The sequence below is a fragment of the Marmota monax genome, unplaced genomic scaffold (genome assembly GCF_021218885.2).
Source record: "Marmota monax isolate L192 unplaced genomic scaffold, Marmota_monax_Labrador192_F-V1.1 WCK01_AAM20220418_F8-fsc00014, whole genome shotgun sequence".
Classification (NCBI taxonomy): Eukaryota; Metazoa; Chordata; class Mammalia; order Rodentia; family Sciuridae; genus Marmota; species Marmota monax.
The window spans coordinates 24,750,926-24,771,335 of record NW_026695222.1 but is presented as its reverse complement, the minus strand read 5'-3'; the positions used below and the strand labels follow the sequence as shown (position 1 = coordinate 24,771,335).

Sequence of the window (20,410 nt, the reverse complement as noted above, 5' to 3'; positions counted from 1 at the left end):
CGGTTTATGGTTATTACTAGTCACGCTAATTGGTGTAGAGTTATATCGGACTGTGGTTTTGTTTTCATTTCCCTAATGACTAATGATATTCAGCATCTTTTCCTGTGCTCTTGGGACAACTGTGTATCTTTCTTGGAGAAACGTCTGTTCCAATCCTTCGCTAATTTTACAATTGGGTCATTTGTCCTTTTGTGGCCGAGTTTTTTATACATTCTTTATGTATATGAGAGTTCTTTACACATTCTGCCAATATCAGATGGATGATCTGCAAATATTTTTTCTCATTCTATATCTTTTCACTTTCTTGATAGTGTCCTTAATTTTGAATCAAATTTACCAAGTTTTTTCTTTTGCTGCTTGTGGTTTAGGTTCTATCTTAGAAACCTGTTGCTAGATCTAAAATCAAGATTTTACCCTGTCTTCTCTTCAGAGTCTTATAGTTTGAGGTCTTTCTTTAGGCCTATGATCCATTTTGAATGAATCTTTGCATATGGCCCCAGGTGGAGGTGACTTTGCTCTTTCGCATGTAGACACTCAGTGGTAGTATCTTTCTTGTTAATAGAATTCACCTAGTTGTAAGCTTATATAATTTGGCTTCTAATTAGGGCTGTGTTTGACAACTGGATTGCAAGATCTTTGAAAAATGAACCACTGACTCTGTTGAGCTCGTGCTGGTGTTAGCTGGCCCACCCAGTGGCCACGTCCAACACATGTTGCTCAGACAATCTGCCTGGTAAAGGCTGGAATTGGGAGGTTTTCTTGAGGAGCTGAGCTGGAGATGGAGTGCTTGTGGGGCTCCCAGGGAGTAGACTGCCCCTCGAGCATCCTCCAGCCACCATCCCTGTACACCTAGCTTTCCCTCGGTGGTTTGAGAGCAGAGTTAGCCCCTCTGATTCCTTTCCCTGGTGTTTGCTCAGCTGCTCCTTCTGCTTAGAGGGAGTTGATTCTGTCCCATCTGGATCTCGAAGGGTTTTGGAAGCTCCCTCCACCTTTTAGCCTTTTCGGGAGGCTGAGGAGTGCTCCTTTTCCCGGCATGTTGCCAGGTCAAACACAGGGTGCCCAGTTATGTTTGAATTTCAGGTCAACAATCCAATTTTCAGTACAAGCATGAACCATGGAGATACTTACACTAAGAGTAATTCTCAGGCATATTTGGGACATACTCATTATGCATTGTTCACCTGAAATTCAAATATAACTGAGAGTCCTATGCTTCTGTTTGGGAGATCTGGCAAGCCTCCACGATGGCCCACCTTTCTCCTTGTTGTCTTCATCTTATATCAAAGGCTCAGAGACCCTGTGGGGGAAGGGCCTGATTCCCCGTCCATTTTACAGATCTGGAAATTGAGCCCTGGGTAAGTCACGCAACTTAATGACTGTGGATGTCGAGGACCTTGACTTCTCTCTCATGAAACTGGCTCATTTTCCGAGTGTCTCCTCTGCGTGGACACTGTGCCAGTGCCAGGGGGTGATGGTGACCAGCCACCATGGGCCTAAAGAGGGCAAAAATTGGGGGTCCCTTGGGAAATGTTAAATAAGACCCAGGCTTCAGAGAGACCAGGTTGATGACCCCTGTGCCATGTGTTGGTGGCATGATGGGACTGCTCTTTCCTACCAGGGGACAAGAGTACTTGGGGACTGTGGTCAGGGTTCAAAGGGGTAGGAAATGCCCGTGGGGTTAGGGAGGGCTTAGTGATGGAGAGAAGAGAGGTTCCCATGGTAAAGTGTGGTTGTCACCCACAGGTTGCCCAACATCCCGGCCCACTCAGAGATGTGGAATGGAGGCTCCAGAGTCCAACTGTTCTGCCCCAGCTGCCAGGGACCAGCCAGCTCCTGCACCTGGGCCCCCAGGGCCCCCAGCTGGGCAGGCCTCACCTCACCTGACTCTGAGTCCTGTCATCTTGCCACCAGAGCAGGGCCTGCCCTCCACCGTGCTCCTGAAGGCCCTCCCCATTCCACTGTACCACACGGTGCCTCCTGGAGGCCTCCAGCCACGAGCCCCTCTAGTGACAGGCAGCCTGGATGGGAGCAGTGTGCCCTTCATCCTCAGTCCCCTGCTCCAGCCTGAAGGGCCTGGCCCCACCCAGGCAGGCAAGCCAGCTGCCCCAACACTGACAGTGAACATTGTGGGTGCCCTGCCTGTCCTGTCCCCAGGCCTGGGGCCCACACTGGGCAGCCCAGGAAAGTCACGGAATGCCGGCAGGTACCTCTGCCCACACTGTGGCCGGGACTGCCTGAAGCCCAGTGTTTTGGAGAAGCACATCAGGTCCCACACGGGTGAGAGGCCCTTCCCGTGTGCCACCTGCCATATCGCCTTCAAGACCCAGAGTAACCTCTATAAGCACAGGCGGACACAGACTCATCTCAACAACTCCCGGCTATCCCTGGAGTCTGACGGGGGTGGGAGCAGCCTCCCAGAGGAGGGGGACAGGGTTGGAGATCTCTCCACAGCAGATGGCAGCGGGGAGAGTCGGAACCAGAGGATGGGTGAAGGAGCACCAGAGACACCCCTCTCCCCAGATGCCCCTCTGTCCCTTGTTGCCAAGAACCAAGGTGTGAAGGCGGAAGCTGCTTCCTGTCCAGGGTCCACACTTGCCCACAGAGAGACCTCTCTGGACTCCACCCAGATGGCGTCACCTGGGATCTTGCTGGCCAGCATGCAGCCCCCGCGGAAGCTGCCAGAACTGAAGTCGTGCTCCCTGCAACGGCAGCAGGAGGCTTCCTCCGAGAAGCCCTGGGAAGCCAAGGTCCCGGAGGGCCGACTGAGGAAGTGCGAGAGTACCGATTCAGGCTACCTGTCCCGCTCGGACAGTGCCGAGCAGCCGCCTGTCCCCTCCAGCCCCTTGCACAGCCTGTCGGAGCACAGCGCCGAGTCCGAGGGGGAGGGAGGCCTGGGCACGGGGTCTGGGGGCATCAGGGCTGAGCCGGGAGTGCCAGGGAGCAGCCTGGAGCTGGAGAAGAAGCGGCTGGAGGAGCGCATCGCCCAGCTCATCTCGCACAACCAGGCTGTGGTGGACGACCCCCAGCTGGACCACGTGCGGCCCCGCAAGACCGTCCTGTCCAAGCAGGGCAGCATTGACCTGCCCATGCCCTACACCTACAAGGACTCCTTCCACTTTGATATCCGGGCCCTGGAGCCTGGCCGCAGGAGGGCGGCCCTCAGCCCCGCCCACTCTACCTTCACCCCTCTGGACAAGTTACGGCCCCTCTTCTTCCACTCTGTCCCCACTCAGCTGTCCACCACTGTGGAATATGTCCCCATCACGAGGAGCAATTCACTGCCTTTTGTTGAGGGCTCCAGGACATGGCCGGAGCCGCGGGCCCTGAAGGATGCCTGCCCCAGGACACAGAAGCCCCTGAGCCCCAGGCCCACCCCAGCCCGGCTGGGCTGCCGCTCTGGGCTGACCTTGGCAGATGTCCCCAGTGGCCACCCCCGGGCCCTGGTCAGACAGGCTGCCGTGGAAGACGTGCCATGTGCCCTTCCTGGAGACACCCCGGCCCTCATGGAGGACCCTGGTGGAAAGAGAACTGTCATGGCCGCAGGGGCAAGCTGGAAGGGCAGACCGACCAGTAAGAAGGGTGGCCAGCGGAAGCTGAAGATGTTCTCCCAGGAGAAGTGGCAGATGTATGGGCACGAGACGTTCAGGAAGCTCTACCAGAAAGTGAAAAGCAGCCACCAGGGAGGCCAGAAAGCCAGGGAGGTGAGAGTGGGCTGTGGGACAGACCCGGCCCTTCCTGCCCAGGAGGAGGCAGTGGGGGGTGAGAGCACAGTTCCATCCCAAGACAGCAGGACTCCCATCCTTGAGGGTATTTCTGCAGAGGCCAAGCCAGAGTCTTGGGGAAGTCTGCCAGCCCCTGAGGGATCCTTGGAGACTGAGCCTCCTAAGCAGAGAAAGGCAGAAGCCAGAGTAGGAGGCAGTGACCAGCCCAGGGCAGCGTCTTCCCCAACCCTCAGTAGCAGAGGATCACCCCATTCAGGCAACAGGAGCCCTCTGCTTCCTCCAAATGAGGGGCTAGAAACAGGATGGCAGCTGCCTCCAGCACCTGGGCCACTCCAAGGAGGTGACCTAGGAGTGCCCAGGCTGGCTTTGCCAGCTTCCAAAGTGGAAGGGGGCATTCCGGGTGTGGGAGGCATGCAGGAGACTGGTCCTTGTACCCAACTTGTCCTGAGACGGCCCAGTGGTAACTCTGGGGAGCCCTGGCCTGCAGAGGACAAGCATCCCTCAGAAAGGAAGAAGCTGAAGGTGGATGAGCAGGGGCCCCTGGAGCAGCCAGGACCCCTGGGAGCAGAGACCCCTGGTGGTCCCGTGCAGGCTTCCTCCGTGCCATGTCAGAAGCAGGATGGTGACCATGGGGAGATGCCAGGGGGGACACATGGGAGTGCCCATCTGGTGGCTGAAGCCCTGGACTCTTCTGATGCCTCCTCAACTGCTCCTGTTGCTTCCCCAAGCTGGGCAGGGCCAGGGGACAAGGAGCCCACATCGCTTGCTGCTGCTAAGGACCGGGGCCACCACTCCCATCTGGGTACTCCACCTCAGGCTCCTGGTGTCCTTGCTGCTCTGGCAGAGGGCGCCTTTCCCCCCAAGTACCTTCTTAAGGTACCTCAGGGAGAGATCCCCTCGGCACTGCTTGCCACCCAGAGGCCACAGCAGGGTCAAGACTCTCTCTGCACAATTGGGCCACCTGAGGAACAAGCATCCCTTGTTGGACCAGGACTGGGGACACCCTGGTCCCTCAGCACAGGCTCAGGCCCAACCTCAGGTGGGGCAGATGGCATTCTGGAGCACCCCAGCTGGTCCAGGCCAAGAGATGGAGGACAAGAGTCTCAGATGGGAAGGGAGAAGAGAGAAGGGACAGACAGCAGAGTGCCAGCAGCCAGGGAATCTCCTGGCTCAACCACAGGGCCCCCCTGGGAAATGACCTCCTTCCCGGACACCCCCTCGTGTGATGCCCACGTGGCCCAGGATGCAGGAAGTGAGGTGCACGCCATTCATCGTCTTTGCATGGGCAGTACCTTGGCAAGGTCCAGGACATCTGAGGGTGTCCTGAATCTGTGGACTCCCAGTGGGGACCTGGGGGGCCCTCATGAGCATGCCCCAGAAGGCCTGTCTTCAGAGCCACTGGCACTACGCACCCCCTGCTGCTCCCTGCAGCCTGGTTCCTTCCTCAGGGCTCTCACCAGGCCCCAGGGTATGTCTCTGAGCCAGCCAGAACGGGCCCTGTCACTTCACTTAGGGATGCCCAGGAGCTGTGGGGCCCAGAGCCCCTTCCCCTCGCTGAGAGCTGAGCCCCGGCTCACATGGTGCTGCTTGAGCCGCAGCCTGCCTCTGCCCATGGAGCAGAAGGAGAAGGCCGCTTCAGTGTACGAGGCTCTCCACTTCCCTGGGGGCAGGCTCCAAGATGCAGGTCCTGACGCCCTGCCTGTGAGCAACCAAGGAAGGACCAGGAGGAGCCCTGGAGGAGGAGAGCTGGTGCAGACGCCTCAGGTAACTCCCAGTTTCGCCCTGGGCTGGGGGCTGACGGCATGCTCCATAGACAGGGTCTCTAAAGAGAAGGGTGAGGGTGAAGCAGCCCCTGTCCCTCCTGCAGCAGCGCTGTCCATGATAATATCTTGGCCTGCTCCCAAGGGAGGTGGGGCTGCCACATACAGGGCAGGAAAGAATAAAGCCCCCAGTGCAAGCAAAACAAAAGAAAGTCATAAAAAGATAAATTTCAAAGTGAAGAATCACTATACTGGAGACTGCAGGCTTGCAGCCAGCTCTCCTGCCTTCTGGGTGGAGCCTGGGGTGGGGGGTGGCATCTTTGTCACCCTGAGGGTGCAGGTCAAGGAGAAACATGTTGGAACTGAGGAGATCCAAGGTCCAGTCTGGCTCTTCTCCTTCCCATCAGTGTGAGGGTCCTGAGGAGAGGGACTCAGGAGGGAAATGGGCCCTGGTGGCCCCAGGCTCCATGTGAAGCTGGACTTTCCTCTGTGGAGTCAGCCCCGGTGGGTTCTGGAAGATGTGTTCAGGCACACCCTGCCATCACCTTGTTGAGTCCCCATATAAGTTAGGCCATTTGTCCATGTAGCATTTCTGTGTTTCATGTCCATGGACAGACGTCCATCTGCAGAGAGAACCCCTGAGGGCTGCCCATCACGAGGGCTTTGAGTAATGTCATGCCAACATGCCTGGTATTTTCAGCTCTCCAACCCAATAGTCCCAGGAATGAGGTCCCAGGACCAGCCATCTGATCCAGAAAGGAAGAAAGGACTGTTTCGCAGGAGGGTGAAGACATTTCGTGGGAACAGCAAGCAGAAAAGGCTGAAGATCAACCCCAAAAGGTAGGACTGTGGCCTCCTCCATGCTTTCCGCACATGCCCGAAGTACAACACAGTTAAGCTCAAGGAGAACTTGACATGGGACTCAGAGAGCATCTCTGTGCTCCGAGAAAGAGCTCCAGCTTCACAGGGCATGGAGCTGCACAGTTGAAGGACTGAGTTGTCCTCCCAGCAGCCCATATACTTTGCCATCTGTATGGTTTTCAGTGGTGACATTCTAAGACCAGGAATATAGCAAATATCTGAGATAACTGGGTTGGATACACTTCCATCCAATTTAAGTCCTGAAGAGAAAGCATGTTAATTATTTATAGCTTTTATTGCTTTCTAAAAAATTATGCAAACAATGTATGGCCTTTGCAGAAAAATTAGAAAATAAAGATAAGCAAAGGGAAGACAATAAAACAACCTAGTTTTCTGCCCTGGGAGCTAATTGCTGCTCGTGTTTGGGAGTATGCCCCCAGCCTTCTCTTTGAGGCATATCCATGCACACACCCACCAATGCAAGCCCGAGGATGGCAGGTTTTAAGACCACTCTTCCCTCATCTCATTATTTGGTCATCTTGCTCCTTTGCTCAAAATCCTTCCCATTCCATACAAGGTAAAAAGAAAGCTCTCTGCCAACCCTAATCCCCTACTATGTCCACCCCCTGAGCCTTCCTGGGCTCATTGCCCCATGATCTCCTTTTCTCCCATTCCATGTGACCAGGTCGACCTCTGCCCTTACTTATTCTCGAAGCCACCCTCTGAACCAGGACCCTAATATCTGTATGACAGGTCCCTCCCTTGAATGTTCTGGGCCTTCTCTGATCTAACCAAACTCAACCCCCAGTCTATGTGCTCCTCAGCGGTGACTGCAGCTCCTAACTCTCCCCCATTTCTGCTGGAACCCTCAGGGGCTGGAGTGCTCAACTCCTTCCAGTCATCTGCAGGACCACGAGCTGGAGCTGATCCAGGCACAGTGGCTCTGTGCACTCATGCCTTCTCCCTAGTCCTCCTCGCCACACCCCGAACTCTAGGAGACAGGCTCATCATTAGCCTCACTTTCTCAAGAGGAAACCACGACTCAGAGAGGTCTGATTTGAGCTTGCCAGTTGCCTGTTTTCTGGAATTTTCTTGCAGTGCTAAGTAGAACCCAACAGCTCTGGGGAGGGCCTCAGATTCTCTATTGCTAAAGGGTGATGAAGGTGACACCGTCCCTGGAGCCTGCTAAGAGGATGGAATCTCCATGCTGTGCCAATTCACGTCCTGTCCTTCCCAATGTCCATCATTTTTTGGACACATCCTTTATTCCATGGGTCATTCAGGCTCTTGTGATAGAAGCCCAAATCAGAGTGGCCCAAACAACAGAAGGCCCATTGCCTTGTGACACAGGCTTCCAGGCCTAACCATGAGCCCTGACCTAAATGGGTGGACTGAGGAGGGGCAGTCCCCCAAGGGAAGATTTGGATGCTGTCCTCAGAGGAAGGGGATGTGCATGCTGATGGACTGGAGTAGCTGCCTGTGGGTTCCGGGATCTCTGGGATGCTGGCACCTGGTTGTTACTCTCCTTGGCTTCTCACTAACATCTGAGTGACACTGACAAGCCCAAAGTCTCAGGCAGCAGCAGGAATGCAGAAGATGTGAGGAGAGGAAGCGGGGGAGGGGTCTCCTGGATGGTTGTACCTTCCCAAGACTTCAACCCATCGATTCCACAGTCAGTGTGCCCCTGCCAGCTGCCCACATGTGGATGCTCCAGGGGGACTTCCAAAAGAAGGCTGGGAAGCCCCACACTGGTGCCCCCAGAGGCCTGGAGATGTCTCTCCAGGATGCCTGGCAGAGCCAGAAGCAGCTGTGGGGCCAAATGCTGTGTAAGAACCTCATTAGGCCAGTTCTGACACTTTTTAGCCACATAGTAAAAATCTAGTTTCACCAAAAATCTGGATTTCTCACTCCTTTTGACTGTTAGAAGCTCTGAAGACACCAGAGCTGCCTCTTGCATGGTGACAGCTGGCTGGGGCTGAGCACTGGCCACCCTTGATGGGAGAGAGATGTGCTTTCCAGCTTGCCGCAATCCCCACCTCTCCCCACTGTCATCTCAGTTACATTGTCTACCTGGCCCTCATAGGCATTTGGGTTTGCAGATCTTGCTCTAACAGTTGGCTTTGTGGGAGAGGGAGGTCCTCAGCAAGAGCCTGTGGAGGAAACACGAAGGGACAGGGTACAGTGGCACAAGGAGGTTTGAGTGAGGACCTAGAGCTCCATCTGGCAGCCCCCGAGTATGTGGAATGAGGATGGAGATTTTTGTATCTACCAAACATTATTGGTTAATCTTGAGTCACTCACCTCTATTCCTTTATTGGCTCGTGACTGTCCTTTCATTTAATTCCAGTTTGGGGGCCATCGTGCTTGCTGGTTCCCCTACTTCTACTAGCCTGCCCACCTCTGGCTCCTTGCCTGCTGCCCTGCCCTGTCTCAGCAGCATAGCTGTGCCTGGGCGGCTCCCTTCTGCTCTCCTACCATTGTCTGGCTGGATTTCCTTCCAGCATCCCACTGTCTTCGTTGGCCTGTTTGGATACCCACTAGCCAGTTCCCAACAGAGCGTGAGCCTTTGTGTCCCCGGCACTCAGAGCAGTGACCGGCACTAGAGACTGTTAGATATTATTGTGTGTTCAGTATTAATTGAACTTGGTGAATACGGATTGAGAGCTACCCGAGTTCTCTATTGCTATGTAACAAATTACTGTAAGACTCAGTGGCTTTGAACAAGAAAGCCTTGTGATTTCTCAAAATTTCTGTAGGCTGAGGATTTAGGAGTGGCTTAGCTGGTGTTTCTGGTGTGGGGTCCCTCATGGAGGATGCAGTCAAGGTTCCCATTAGGTCTGCAGGCTTCTGAAATCTTGATGGGGGCTGGAGGACTCATTTTCGACTGGCTCCCCCATGGTGCTGGTTACCGGCAGGAGGCCTCAGTCTCCCACCCCACGTGTATTCTCTCCATGGATAGCTGGGGCATCCTTCCAGCATGATGACCAGCTGCTTAGAGCAAAGATCAGAGAGGGCATAGCGAAGCCACAGGGCCTTGGAAGTCACATTTCTGCTGTTTCTGCAATATCCTATTTGTAACCCAGGCCAACCCTATTCCTCATAGGAGGGAAGTGACAACCAGAAGGAGTTGGGGACCATCTTGGAGTGTACAAAGTAGGATATGGTTCCTTCTCTCAAGGTGCTCCTGGTCCAGGAAGGGAGTGAGGGATGGAGGTAAATGGAAATAACCATGAAATAAAGCAGGCTGGGGTAAGAGGAGAACTGTGGGTCCCAAAGTGAGCTGGCTACAGAGACATGAATTCCAGTCTTAAGCAGATGGCCCCATGTGCAGGCCAATGTTTTATATTCTTCACATATAATAATTAACCCATTTAATTCTGAAAACAGCCTCGTTGGGGCGTGCAGGAGGCAGAATTCTAAGATGGTCCCTAAGATTACCACCGCCTAGTGGGCACACACTGAATCACCCTCTTCTTGGGTATGGGTAGATCTAAACTAACCAGAGAGGGTGTGAAGATCAGAAGTAGAAGAGATCCGAAAACCTGGAAGTGCAGTTGTTGCTCTCCTGTTGCTTTGAAGGGGCAAAGTAGCCTGTTGGTGGAAATGGCGGGTGGCCTCAGAAAGCCGGGGCAGCCCCCCTCTGATGGTCAGCAAGAAGATGAGGACTTCGTTCTCACAGCTGCAGCTGAGCAGGTTGTTCTAATAGTCAGGGAGCATACAAGGTGACCTTGAGCTCTGGGAAGGCATGTGGCCTGGCTAACCTCTGATTTTAGCCTTGTTGTATCCTGAGCAGAGAATGCAAGTAAGCTGGGCGCAGACACCTGAACTTCAGGAGCTGAGAGGTCATGGGTGATGCTGTGTGTGGCTGGATTTGTGGTAGCATGTCATGCAACACAGGGAACTAAACACACAGCTGCCATGTTCACCTCTGAGAACGGAGACCCAGAAAGTGGAGGGACATGCATTGAGGCCACACAGCTAGTTAGGGCAAGCTAGCCCTCAGGCCAAAGCACTGGCATGGGAGTTGGACTGAAGAGGCTCCTAGTGAAGATGCCTCCAGGTTGGAGCAGGGACCCTTCACTCAGGCCTGTTATGTGGTAACGACTCGGTTCAGTGCTGTTTATTTTTCGGTTAAAAGGTGGAACCAATGTAGATTGATGATGCCTTCATTGTGCAGGTGGGGAAGTGAGGCCCAGAGAGAAGGACAGGCTTGTCAAGGGTCCTGCTGTGAGCCCAAATCTGGGGCATGTGTCCACACCCCTCAAGACTATTGTTTTGCAGCTCCAACACCAGCAAGAAAGGGAGACCTCGGGGCAGAAGGAGTGGGTAGGGATGACTGTCTCAGGCAGAGGCTGCCACACTGGCTCCCAGTGAGGCCAGAACCCTCAGACAGGCATAAGGTGGCCTGGGCTGCTGGCCTGATCTCACAAGGAGCGCTGTGCTACCTGGCAGCACCTGGCAGGTCATCCACCTTGAAGCAGATGAAGAAAGCACCAATTCTGTGGTCTTCCTTCCAACAACTTTGGACATTTGGAGCAGATTGTAAGAAGTTTTTTCTTGTTTGTGATCCTTAAAAAGTTTCTCTGGCAGAGAGATTTCCATTGTTCATCCTACAGATAAAGAGCTGTGTGGTTCAGAGGATACGCTGGTTTCTATGACAAGTTACAAGTCACCACTTTGTGGCTTAAAATGGCACCCATTTATTATCTCAGAGGCCTGGGCATGGTTCAGTTGGGTCCTCTGCTGCAGTCCTACAAGGCCCGCATCGAAATGTGGACTGGGCCATGCTCTCATCTGCAGGCCTGACTGGGAAGGTTGTAATCCCAAACTCCCTCAAATTGTGGGCAGAGGTTGCAGTTCTGAGGCATGGGGTTCACAGCAGCTTGCTTCTTAAAGGTCAGCAGCAGAGACAGAAGGTCTTTGCAGCCTCAGGTCTCTGATCTCTAAACCCATTGCTGAAGGGCTCCCCAGAGTAGGCAAAGCCCTCCCAGGGACTTTAATTACAGCAAATTGATAAGGGACTTTCATTACATCAGCCAGGTACCTTCACCTTTGCCATCTTTTATAGGCATCGAGTCACAGCTTCTCCCACCCTTGAGGAGAGCAAGGAGAGCACACAAGATGAAGTGTCTGCCACAGTGGCCTCCTCAAGCTCACATAGCTAGCGGAGAGAGGATCATGCCCAAGTGTCTCTATCCTTGCCACTCAGAAGCAATGCTGAGACTTATGATGTTAATGTCTGGACAGGGTCCGGGAGATGACCCTGGGTGAGGGGAAATGGTTCTTTACACACCTCTCCCAAGGTGCTGGTTCTGTCTCACTTGGCCTGTGCAGATGTGACCAGGGAGCTGCCATTGTTGGACTCCCAGAAGCCTCAAGGGTCATCAGGTTTCTGGTGATGGAATTGCCTGGATATCAGAGCCTCTCAGAGAAATGGCTGTCCTTCAGAGGGCCTGGAGCTGGGGCCCAGTTCTGGGTGGTAGCGTTGGGATGATGCTGAAAGGGCCCCTCATCTGCCAGTGTGTCACACTCATGCTCAAGGCCACACAAGGAGTAGCTCAGTTCTGCTCCTCAGAAGGGCTCTGCATGTTGAAGCCAACCCAAACCCACTTTTAACATGGTAGTTTATGGCTGATTTATAAAGAAGTCAAGAGTGACACAGGAGTTGTTTCATATGCATTGACTTTGTGGATAACTATACAGGAATATTTTCCTGATGAAGTATGGGGCCTCTTTGTACACCTGCTTGCTTGTCTGGGTTAGTTTTCTATTGCTGATATAACACATCGCCAGACATAGGGTGTTGTTTTAATGACAAACATTCAGTAATTACTTTAGAGTTCTGAGGGCCAATATTCCAGCATGGAGATTGCCAGATCCAAGTTGGGGTGTCACAGGCTGCACCCTTCTGGAACCTCTGGGGGAGAATTGTGTCTGTTGGCTTGGGTTGGGTACAGGATTCAGCCTCTCCGCTGGTAGCTCAGGTCTTCCTTCTTGTGCTTCATCCTCCCCGCAGACACAATCCTCTGCCTCTTTTTTCATTGATAAGCCCTCTTGTGATTACCTAGATTAGGCTCAACTGGAAAATCCGGGATAATCACCAGTGTGAGGTCAGTGTCCTTTAAACACACCTATAAATTCCCTGTTGCCATATAAGGTCATGTATTCATAGGTCTGGGGACTAGGACATGGACACCTTTGTGGGGGCATTATTCTGTCTGTCACTCTATCTATCCATCTACCACCCCCATGTCTACAGGTATCTATCTACCCATCTCCCTATATCTATCATCTATCAATTATCTGTCTGTATTTCACCTATGTATCATCTATTTATCCAATATCTATCAATTATCTATCATCTAGGATTCTGCCTATCATCTATCAATCATCTGTCACCTGTGAATCCAGCTATCACCTATCATCTGAGTATCTGCCTATGTCCATCAATCACCTCTCCATCACCTATGGATGCGCCTATCACCGATCAGTCATGGTCTGCCACTTGCGTTCTCTCCTCAGAGAGTGAAAGAACCTGTGTCTTGGGTCTGCGTATCTATGTGTCTGCCGTTTCTGCTTCAGTTGTCTTAATTTCTATGGAAAATGAAATCCTGCAGCAGAGATTTCCCAGTGGGCCAGAGCTCATGAATGATAAAATTCATGCATCAGAGTATCTGTTCTCTTTTCCTTTTTTTTTTTTGAAAAATAAAAAAATATGGGGAAATTTAGAAAGAAAAAATACCAAACTTCTGGCAAATGACAAAAACAAAATTAACAAACATTAACATCATTTCACATTTTCCTCCAAGCCTTAAAATAAAATAAATGAAACATTACCGCAGGTATTATATATAATATAATAAGTAAATAAAAAATTGAATATAAATAAATAAATCATTACCATATGCATTATATATAATATGTAGAAAAGGAAAATAAAATCAAAAAAATAATGAGGTAGTTTCATGTACTTCACTCAAAATCGTGTCAATCCATGATTTCATATGTCATCTAGAAAGTGATGTATTCATCACCACCTAGAGCATTGCTTTGTGCATTTGAAGCACATCATAAACCTGCAGCAGTTAGGATCCATCAGCCTGACTTTCTAGCTCAGCATTATGCTTTTGAAGATCCTATGGTGTGAGGACACACAGGCCACCCTCCACTTGTCTTCGCTGGGGATTTTCACCTCTAGGGTGAGGTCCATCACTGCTCATTGGAGCTCATTGTTGTCAGGTTTTGATGACAGACATGCTTCACAGGATCCTACATATGCCTCAGATTTGTACGGGCTCTTTGCCTGTTGGAGACACTAGGTAGGTTTCCTGTGTGTCCACTGTGATGCGCTTGTCTGTACTCCGCATCTCACCCTCTCACTCTGTTCTGAACTTGAGACCTTCCTTCTGGGAATGTTTCCTTCTGCCTAAAGCATATCACTTAGGGTTTCTTGAGGTGAGAAAGCACTCTCTGTTTTTATTAGCTTGAAAATACATTTATTTCATCATCGTTGTTGAAAAATATTTCTGCTGCTCACAGTTCCGGGGTGACTGAGCTTCATCTGGGCACATCAAAGCCGTCATGGTGTGGCCCCTGGTTTCCATTTGGTATTGGAGGAGTCAGCTATTACTCAGCTCTCAGCCACGTCTCTGCTTTTCAAAGTCTTTTCTCTCTGGCCACTTTTAAGATCTTCTTTTAATCTTTGGTGTTCCACAGTTTTACTTTGATGTGTATAGGTGTACATGGCTTTTTATGTATTCCATTAGGAATCCAGGGAGCTTTTACGGTTTGTGAATTCATATCTCACTAGAAAAGTCTCAGCTGTCAGTCTTCAAACACTGTCACCCCCCACCCCCCATTCTCTTTCCTCTGTTTCTGAAGCATTGAAATAATGTATCTTAGACTTTATCTTTCATCTATCTCTCTTTTACTTTTATCAACTTTATTTCTTTCTGCTATAATCTGGATACTTTGTTCAGAAGTATCTTTGAAATTTTGCTAGTGTTCTTAATCTACTGAATTACTTTTTGTAAAGTTTTATTGAAATATAATTGAGAAAAAAGAAATATAATTGAGTTTTAATAAATTGCACCTATTTAAAGCATACAGCTTACTAAGTTTCGACACATGTATACACCTGAGAAACTAAAAATACTCTCAAGATAATGGACATACCCATTCCCTCCCAAAGTCTCCTCTTCCCCTTTGTAATTCTTCCCTCTTGCCCACCGGCTGCCTCCCATCCTCAGTAACAACTGATATACTTTTTGTCATTATAGATTAGTTTGTTTTTCTAGACTTTATAGAAATGGGAATACATACATACATATGTATACACTGTATACTGTTCTTCTGTTTTGGCCTCATGGTTTTCAGTCGGCATGATTATTGTGAGACTTGTCATGTTGTTGAGTATGTCATTCCTTTGTTTTATCAAACAGTGTGCCACTGGGAGGACATGCCACAGTTTGTTCATTCACTTGTTGGCAGACATTGGTTTGTTTCAGTTTGGGACTGATACAAAGGAAACTCTGCATGCCCATATTCAGATTGTATAAGCACACCTGCTCTAACCTCTCTGGAGGAAGCTCCTGACCCTGGACTGGCTGGGCCACATGGAAGGGGCACCGTTCCCTTTTCCTGGCACATGTGAGGCCCTAGGTTCCATCCCCTGCTCTGCAATAAATAAATAAATAAATAAATAAATAAATAAAATAAAGAAGCAGAAGAAGCTGCCAAATTGATTTCCAAAGAGGCTGTGTACTTTCCATATTTGCACTGGCAGTGTGTGAAGGAGAGTGCCAGCTTCTTCACATCCCTGGTGATGCTTAGCATGGCCATTCTTTACAGTTTCAGTCATTTAAATAGGTGTGTAGCAGTAGCTCCTTATACTTAGAATTTGCTGACGATATTGCGCACCTTTTCGTGTGCTGATTTACCATTCGTCTATCTTCTTTGGTAAAGTCTTTGTTCAAATCTTATTCCCATTTAAAAAATGAGTTGTTTATTTTTTTACTGTTGGTTTTGAGAATTCTTTATATATTCTAAGTCCTTTCCCAGTCATGTGATTTGAAACTGTTTTCTTCCTGGGCATGGCTTGTCTTTTCCTCTCCTTAACAGGGTTAAAGAAGTTGCATGCATCTTTAATTTGGATAAAATTATTTTTTGTTGATTTGCTTTCAGTGCCCTGACTAAAAATGTGTGTCTAACCACGGTCACTTCTCCTGTTTCCTTCTAATGCTTTGTACTTTTAGGCTTTATATTTAGGCCTATGATCCATTTTCATCTATTTTATATAATTCTTAAGATGTCAGATGGATTGTTTCAGCACCATTTGTTGATCTATTTGCCCATTTTAATGTGAATACCATGCTGCCTGGACTAGGCCACCTGATTTTAAGACTTATTATGATGCTAAAGTAGTCAGGACAGTGTGGTATTTGCATCAGAATAGACCAAGATCAATGGGATAGAATAGAGAGTAGGGAAAGGAACCACAAGTATTTGGTCAATTGAATTTTCATAAAGGTTTAAAGAGGAGTGGTGGGGACACACCTGCTCTTTCCAACAAATGCTGCTGGACCTAGATAGCTTCCCCACCAATGAGTGGGGCCTCCGAGGCATACCTCACCTGCTCCTCTCCTTTCAGGGACTGCTCCAAAGCCACTGGCCACCAGTTTATGCAGTATTTGGGGTGGTGAGCAGACTGCCATCATGCATCTTAAGCCCAAGTCACCCCAGCCTCTATTGCAACAGCCTCTTAATTGACACCCCTGCTTCTATTGTTCTACTGAGTTTTAAATTCAGTTGTTAGTGGATAATATGCTTTATTTCCAGAAATTTCCATTATTTTCAAATCTGCTTGTCAATTCTGATCTCTTAGTCTTTACTCTTATTTTCAATTTCTTTTTTTAAACACACTTACTATTGTGCGTTTGTTAATGCCTACATGTGGCATCTCCGCACGTGGGGCTCGGCTTTATGTATCAGCTTCCTCTTAAGGTAACTTGGTTCTTTGTCTGTTTGAGGGTTTTTGAACTGTGAGCTGATGTTTTTGGAACTTTGACACTGGGTTGAAGATAGATTTCTGCGGTAAATATTTGTTTTGCTTCTGCTAGGTGCCTGGGGGCCCTACCAGACGCCACTTTAAATGAAATTCCTGGCTTTAGATTTTTTCCTGTCTTCTGTGCCTTGTGAATTCAGTTGCAAGCCCACGTGCGGCTGTTTTATCCTTCTGAAATCAACAAGAGAGTCTTCTCTCCTGCACTCAGTTGAAGGTCTGAGTTGGGAGTGTTTTTGAGGTCTGTTGGGCAGGCAGTGGGGTGGCAGTATTTAGCCCTAGTTTACCCATGGGTTGGCAAGGACCTTCAGAGGGCTCAGCTCTAAGCAGGAACGGAGGTTGTCTTCTACTCTACTCTCACCTGGGCACATTCTGGGCTGATGATAGACAAATGCCCTCCAAGAGAAGGCGAGCTTGCCCATCCAGGTCTCAGTTTTCCCTTTACCTTCTATAAAAATATTTTTTAAAAAATCAATGCATTTAGATGTTTACAAAATTTTTACAATTTAATCTGCATTTTCATTTGTTTTCAATAGAAGGGTGAACGTGGGGGTGATATTCAATCTGAGTACTTAGCTCACTCTACTGTTGGAAATGGAATTCTTTTTAAAATCTTGCCTATGATTCTTTTGTCATTAAGAAGTTGTGTTGTTTGGTTTCCTTTTTTTTTTTTTTGACTGAATCTCACTCTGATGCCCATGTTGGCCTCCAACTCCTGGGGCTGACCTTGTCTCCCCGTGTCAGTGTGTATGTACATCACCACGCCTGGCAAGAAGTCCTGCACCTCGATGTATTCACAGGGACTGGCCTTTTCCCTTGTAACTGTTAGTTTGGGGTCTTACTTAAGAAGTCTCTCCTTACTCTCAATCTCCCTAAATCACAAATATACAAATATATTCTCTTCTGTTTTCTTATATGAGTATATATGCATTCACACACACACACACACACACACTTGACTAATATATATATAATCATATATATATATATATATATATATATATAAAACAACTATGTATTGTGGGTCAACCATGACTTTTGATCTATTTTTACATGTCTTCAAAAGGCATGGTTTTCTGTTTTTAAGAGGACATATACATAGGCACACACACACACACACATATATATATATATATATATATATATATATATATATATATATATATATATATAAATATGAATACGAATTTGTACAGAGATCCTACGTGGCCTGCTAACTCTAAAATATTTATCTGGAATTTGCTTGAAAAGCTTGCAGACCCTGCTTGAGGCTACTTCCCCTCATGTATTTGCCACATTTTGGCTTCCCGTTTACACTTGGAGTTTATTTCAAGGCCTTCCATTCTGTTTCATTTATCTCTTTGTCTTTTGCCAATTCCAAATACCACACTGTAATGAAAATGGCTGTTTTCGTTAATGAAACTACATGAGTTAAAGGAAGGGGATTAGAAAATGCAGGGTACATTTTCAGAGTGGAAATGGAAAATTCATACTTGGATTCCTAATTGCCCTGACATTCACTAGAGGCATAGAGATTCAGAGTGCTCACAAAATGCGTTTGCCGTGCCCCAAGCAAGCGCTGGACCATGGAATTAGATTTTATTGATTAATTTGTAACTGTGTACAGTGCCGTACGAAGCATGAAACACTCAGAGATTTGTTCCCGGAAGCTTCCAGCAAATGGAACAATGAGCTGTGGCGCCCCAGGTGAAGGGAAATGAGCACGGGGGTGGCTGGAGGTTGTGTGGGAGAAGGGCACACTGCAACCCTGAACACCCAGTTGTCACCAAAGGGAGAATGATGGGGAGAAGCCAGGCCCCAAGCACAGGTCTGTGTGGTGGGTTTCCTCCCAGAGAGAAGTCTGTCTGTCTGAGCCCAGGGCCTGTTCTTAATCATAGCACCATTTCCTTGTCGATGAGCCTACACACTTGACAACGAGAGCACAGCCTCCAAGGTGATGTGAACTGAGGCCAGCCCTGCAGACATGGCCTCAGTTCACGTGGCCTCTCCACCTGTGGCTGTGTCCTGTGTCCTGCTGGCTGTACAGCCCAGGTGCTGCTGTGTGGGTGCAGGGGCCGGGTTGTGCACCCTCTACTCCACTCCTTGGCTTTTGTTGACCCCGTGGAGTCCAGAGAGGAAGCGAGAGGGTGAGAACACCAGCTTTCCCCAGAGCACATGCGTGTGAGTCAGGCCTGTGTCCCACCACGCCTTCCATCTGCCCTCCCTAGAGAGTAGGGTAGCAGCATGGCAAATAGATTTCAGCCAGTTCCAAGTTCCCAATAGAAGCCTCACTTACCTCCTTTCTTGAATTTCCCACTGAACTCCAGTCAAAATTGATGTCCCTGACCTGGCGAGCCTGGCTGACTAGGCTTCAGGCCTCTGCTGGGCTGACCGGGCAAGAAGGCTCGTTCCTGCTCCGTGTCCATGAGGCCTGTGAACAGAGGTGACTACTGGGCTCCGGAGGGCCTGTCACATAGGCTCCATCCGAGACCTAAAGGGACACAGTGGGCAGAGGCGAGAGGAGCCAACAAGTCGAATTTAAAATCTTGGACCTTAAGTGGCAGCTTATTAAAAAAGACTTAGGTTACTAAAGAGCTCAAAGTGGCAAATTAGACATAAACACAAACCTGCATTGATCTTAAAGCCGTGAGATAATGTGAGAAGCAGAAGGGACTCCATGGTGCAGTCTCACCAGAGGAAGTAGGGAGTTCACATTGCAACACCTGAGGTTGGGTTCCTGGGACCTAGGCCAGGGGGCTCTTAGGAGGCCTGGGAGGTGTGAGGAGGCAAACCTGGGTGAGTTTGAGGAACAAAGGCCTGATCCCATGGGAACTTGGGCACGAATTGCACCAGGCCAGCTTCTTGCTCAGAGGTAAAGAGCTCATCCATTAAGTCCTGCAACAGTTGGTCAATCAATGGCTTAGAGTCTTCCATACAAACTCCCCTAGGGGTAACACTGGCTCACACTGGCCAAGACAATCCTTTTGAGGCAGGGGCAAATATGTCCCCTGGACAACAGGGGGACAGATGTGCAGCCTGGGGAAGGTGTCTGATGGGTCACCAGCATTAGCCACGCCTTGGGAGTCTTGCTTGATTGTTGATGAAGGCCACTGTGCAGAAGTTGCCTGGCCAGGCTGAGGTCCCCAGCGGTTGCACAGAGAGCCTTCTGAGAGAATCCAGAAGAGAAAAAAAAGACCCTGTCTGAGTTAAACCAAAATACTGCTTAGAAAATAACACCAAGGTTCACCTTGCTCTCCCCAAGGGCAAAAGGAAGCAAATTCCACCTTGACTTGATGTAAATTCAGGGTGGAACTCTCCACCTTGATTTGATACGGATTCAGGTGGGACTATCCCTGCAATCTACAGTTACTCTGACTGAGCTGAGTCCCTGTGGCTCAAACTATGTCATTTTTTTTCAAATGATTTTTCATATTTACTTTTTAAAAATTTGTTCTAATTAGTTATTCATGACGGTAGAATGCAGGTTGACACATCATACATAAATGGAGCATAACTTCTCATTCCTCTGGTTGCACATGATGTACAATCACATCAGTTATGTAGTCATATATGTATATGGGTAATAATGTCTGATTCATTCTACTCTCCTTCTTACCCCATATCCCCTCCCCTCCCTTTACTCCCCTCTACCTAATCCAAAATAACTCTATTCTTCCCTACCCCACCCTCTTTATTGTGAGTTAGCATCCGCCTATCAAGAAAACATTAGTTCTTTGGGTTTTTGAGATTGGCTTATTTCACTTAACAGGCAAATGCCATTATTTCATTCTTCTTTAAGGCCAAGTAATATCCTACTGTGTATAAATACCACATTTTCTTTATCCATTCATCTATTGAAGGACACCTAGTTTGGTTCCATAGTTTAGCTATTGTGGGTTGAGCTGCTATATACATTGATGTGGCTGTGTCACTGCAGTATGCTGATTTTTAAGTCCTTTGGGTATAAACCAAGGAGTGAGATAATTGGGTCAAATAGTGGCTCCATT

General features: G+C 49.0%; 1 protein-coding gene across 3 annotated transcripts in view; it reads left to right on the top strand.

Moving 5' to 3' along the window:
* Znf831 (zinc finger protein 831) overlaps nucleotides 1-20,410 on the top strand; it is a 100,736-nt gene that overhangs the window by 37,811 nt on the left and 42,515 nt on the right. For 2 of the 3 annotated variants that reach the window (XM_046433443.2, XM_046433441.2), the window contains exons 2-3: nucleotides 1,744-5,486; nucleotides 6,183-6,322. In XM_046433443.2, the coding sequence (XP_046289399.1) occupies nucleotides 1,779-5,486; nucleotides 6,183-6,322 (3,848 nt within the window). In that variant the 5' untranslated portion in view covers nucleotides 1,744-1,778. Of the gene's footprint in view, nucleotides 1-1,743; nucleotides 5,487-6,182; nucleotides 6,323-7,215; nucleotides 17,337-20,410 lie in introns of those variants that run through there. The other variant, XM_046433444.2, reaches the window with a different exon arrangement.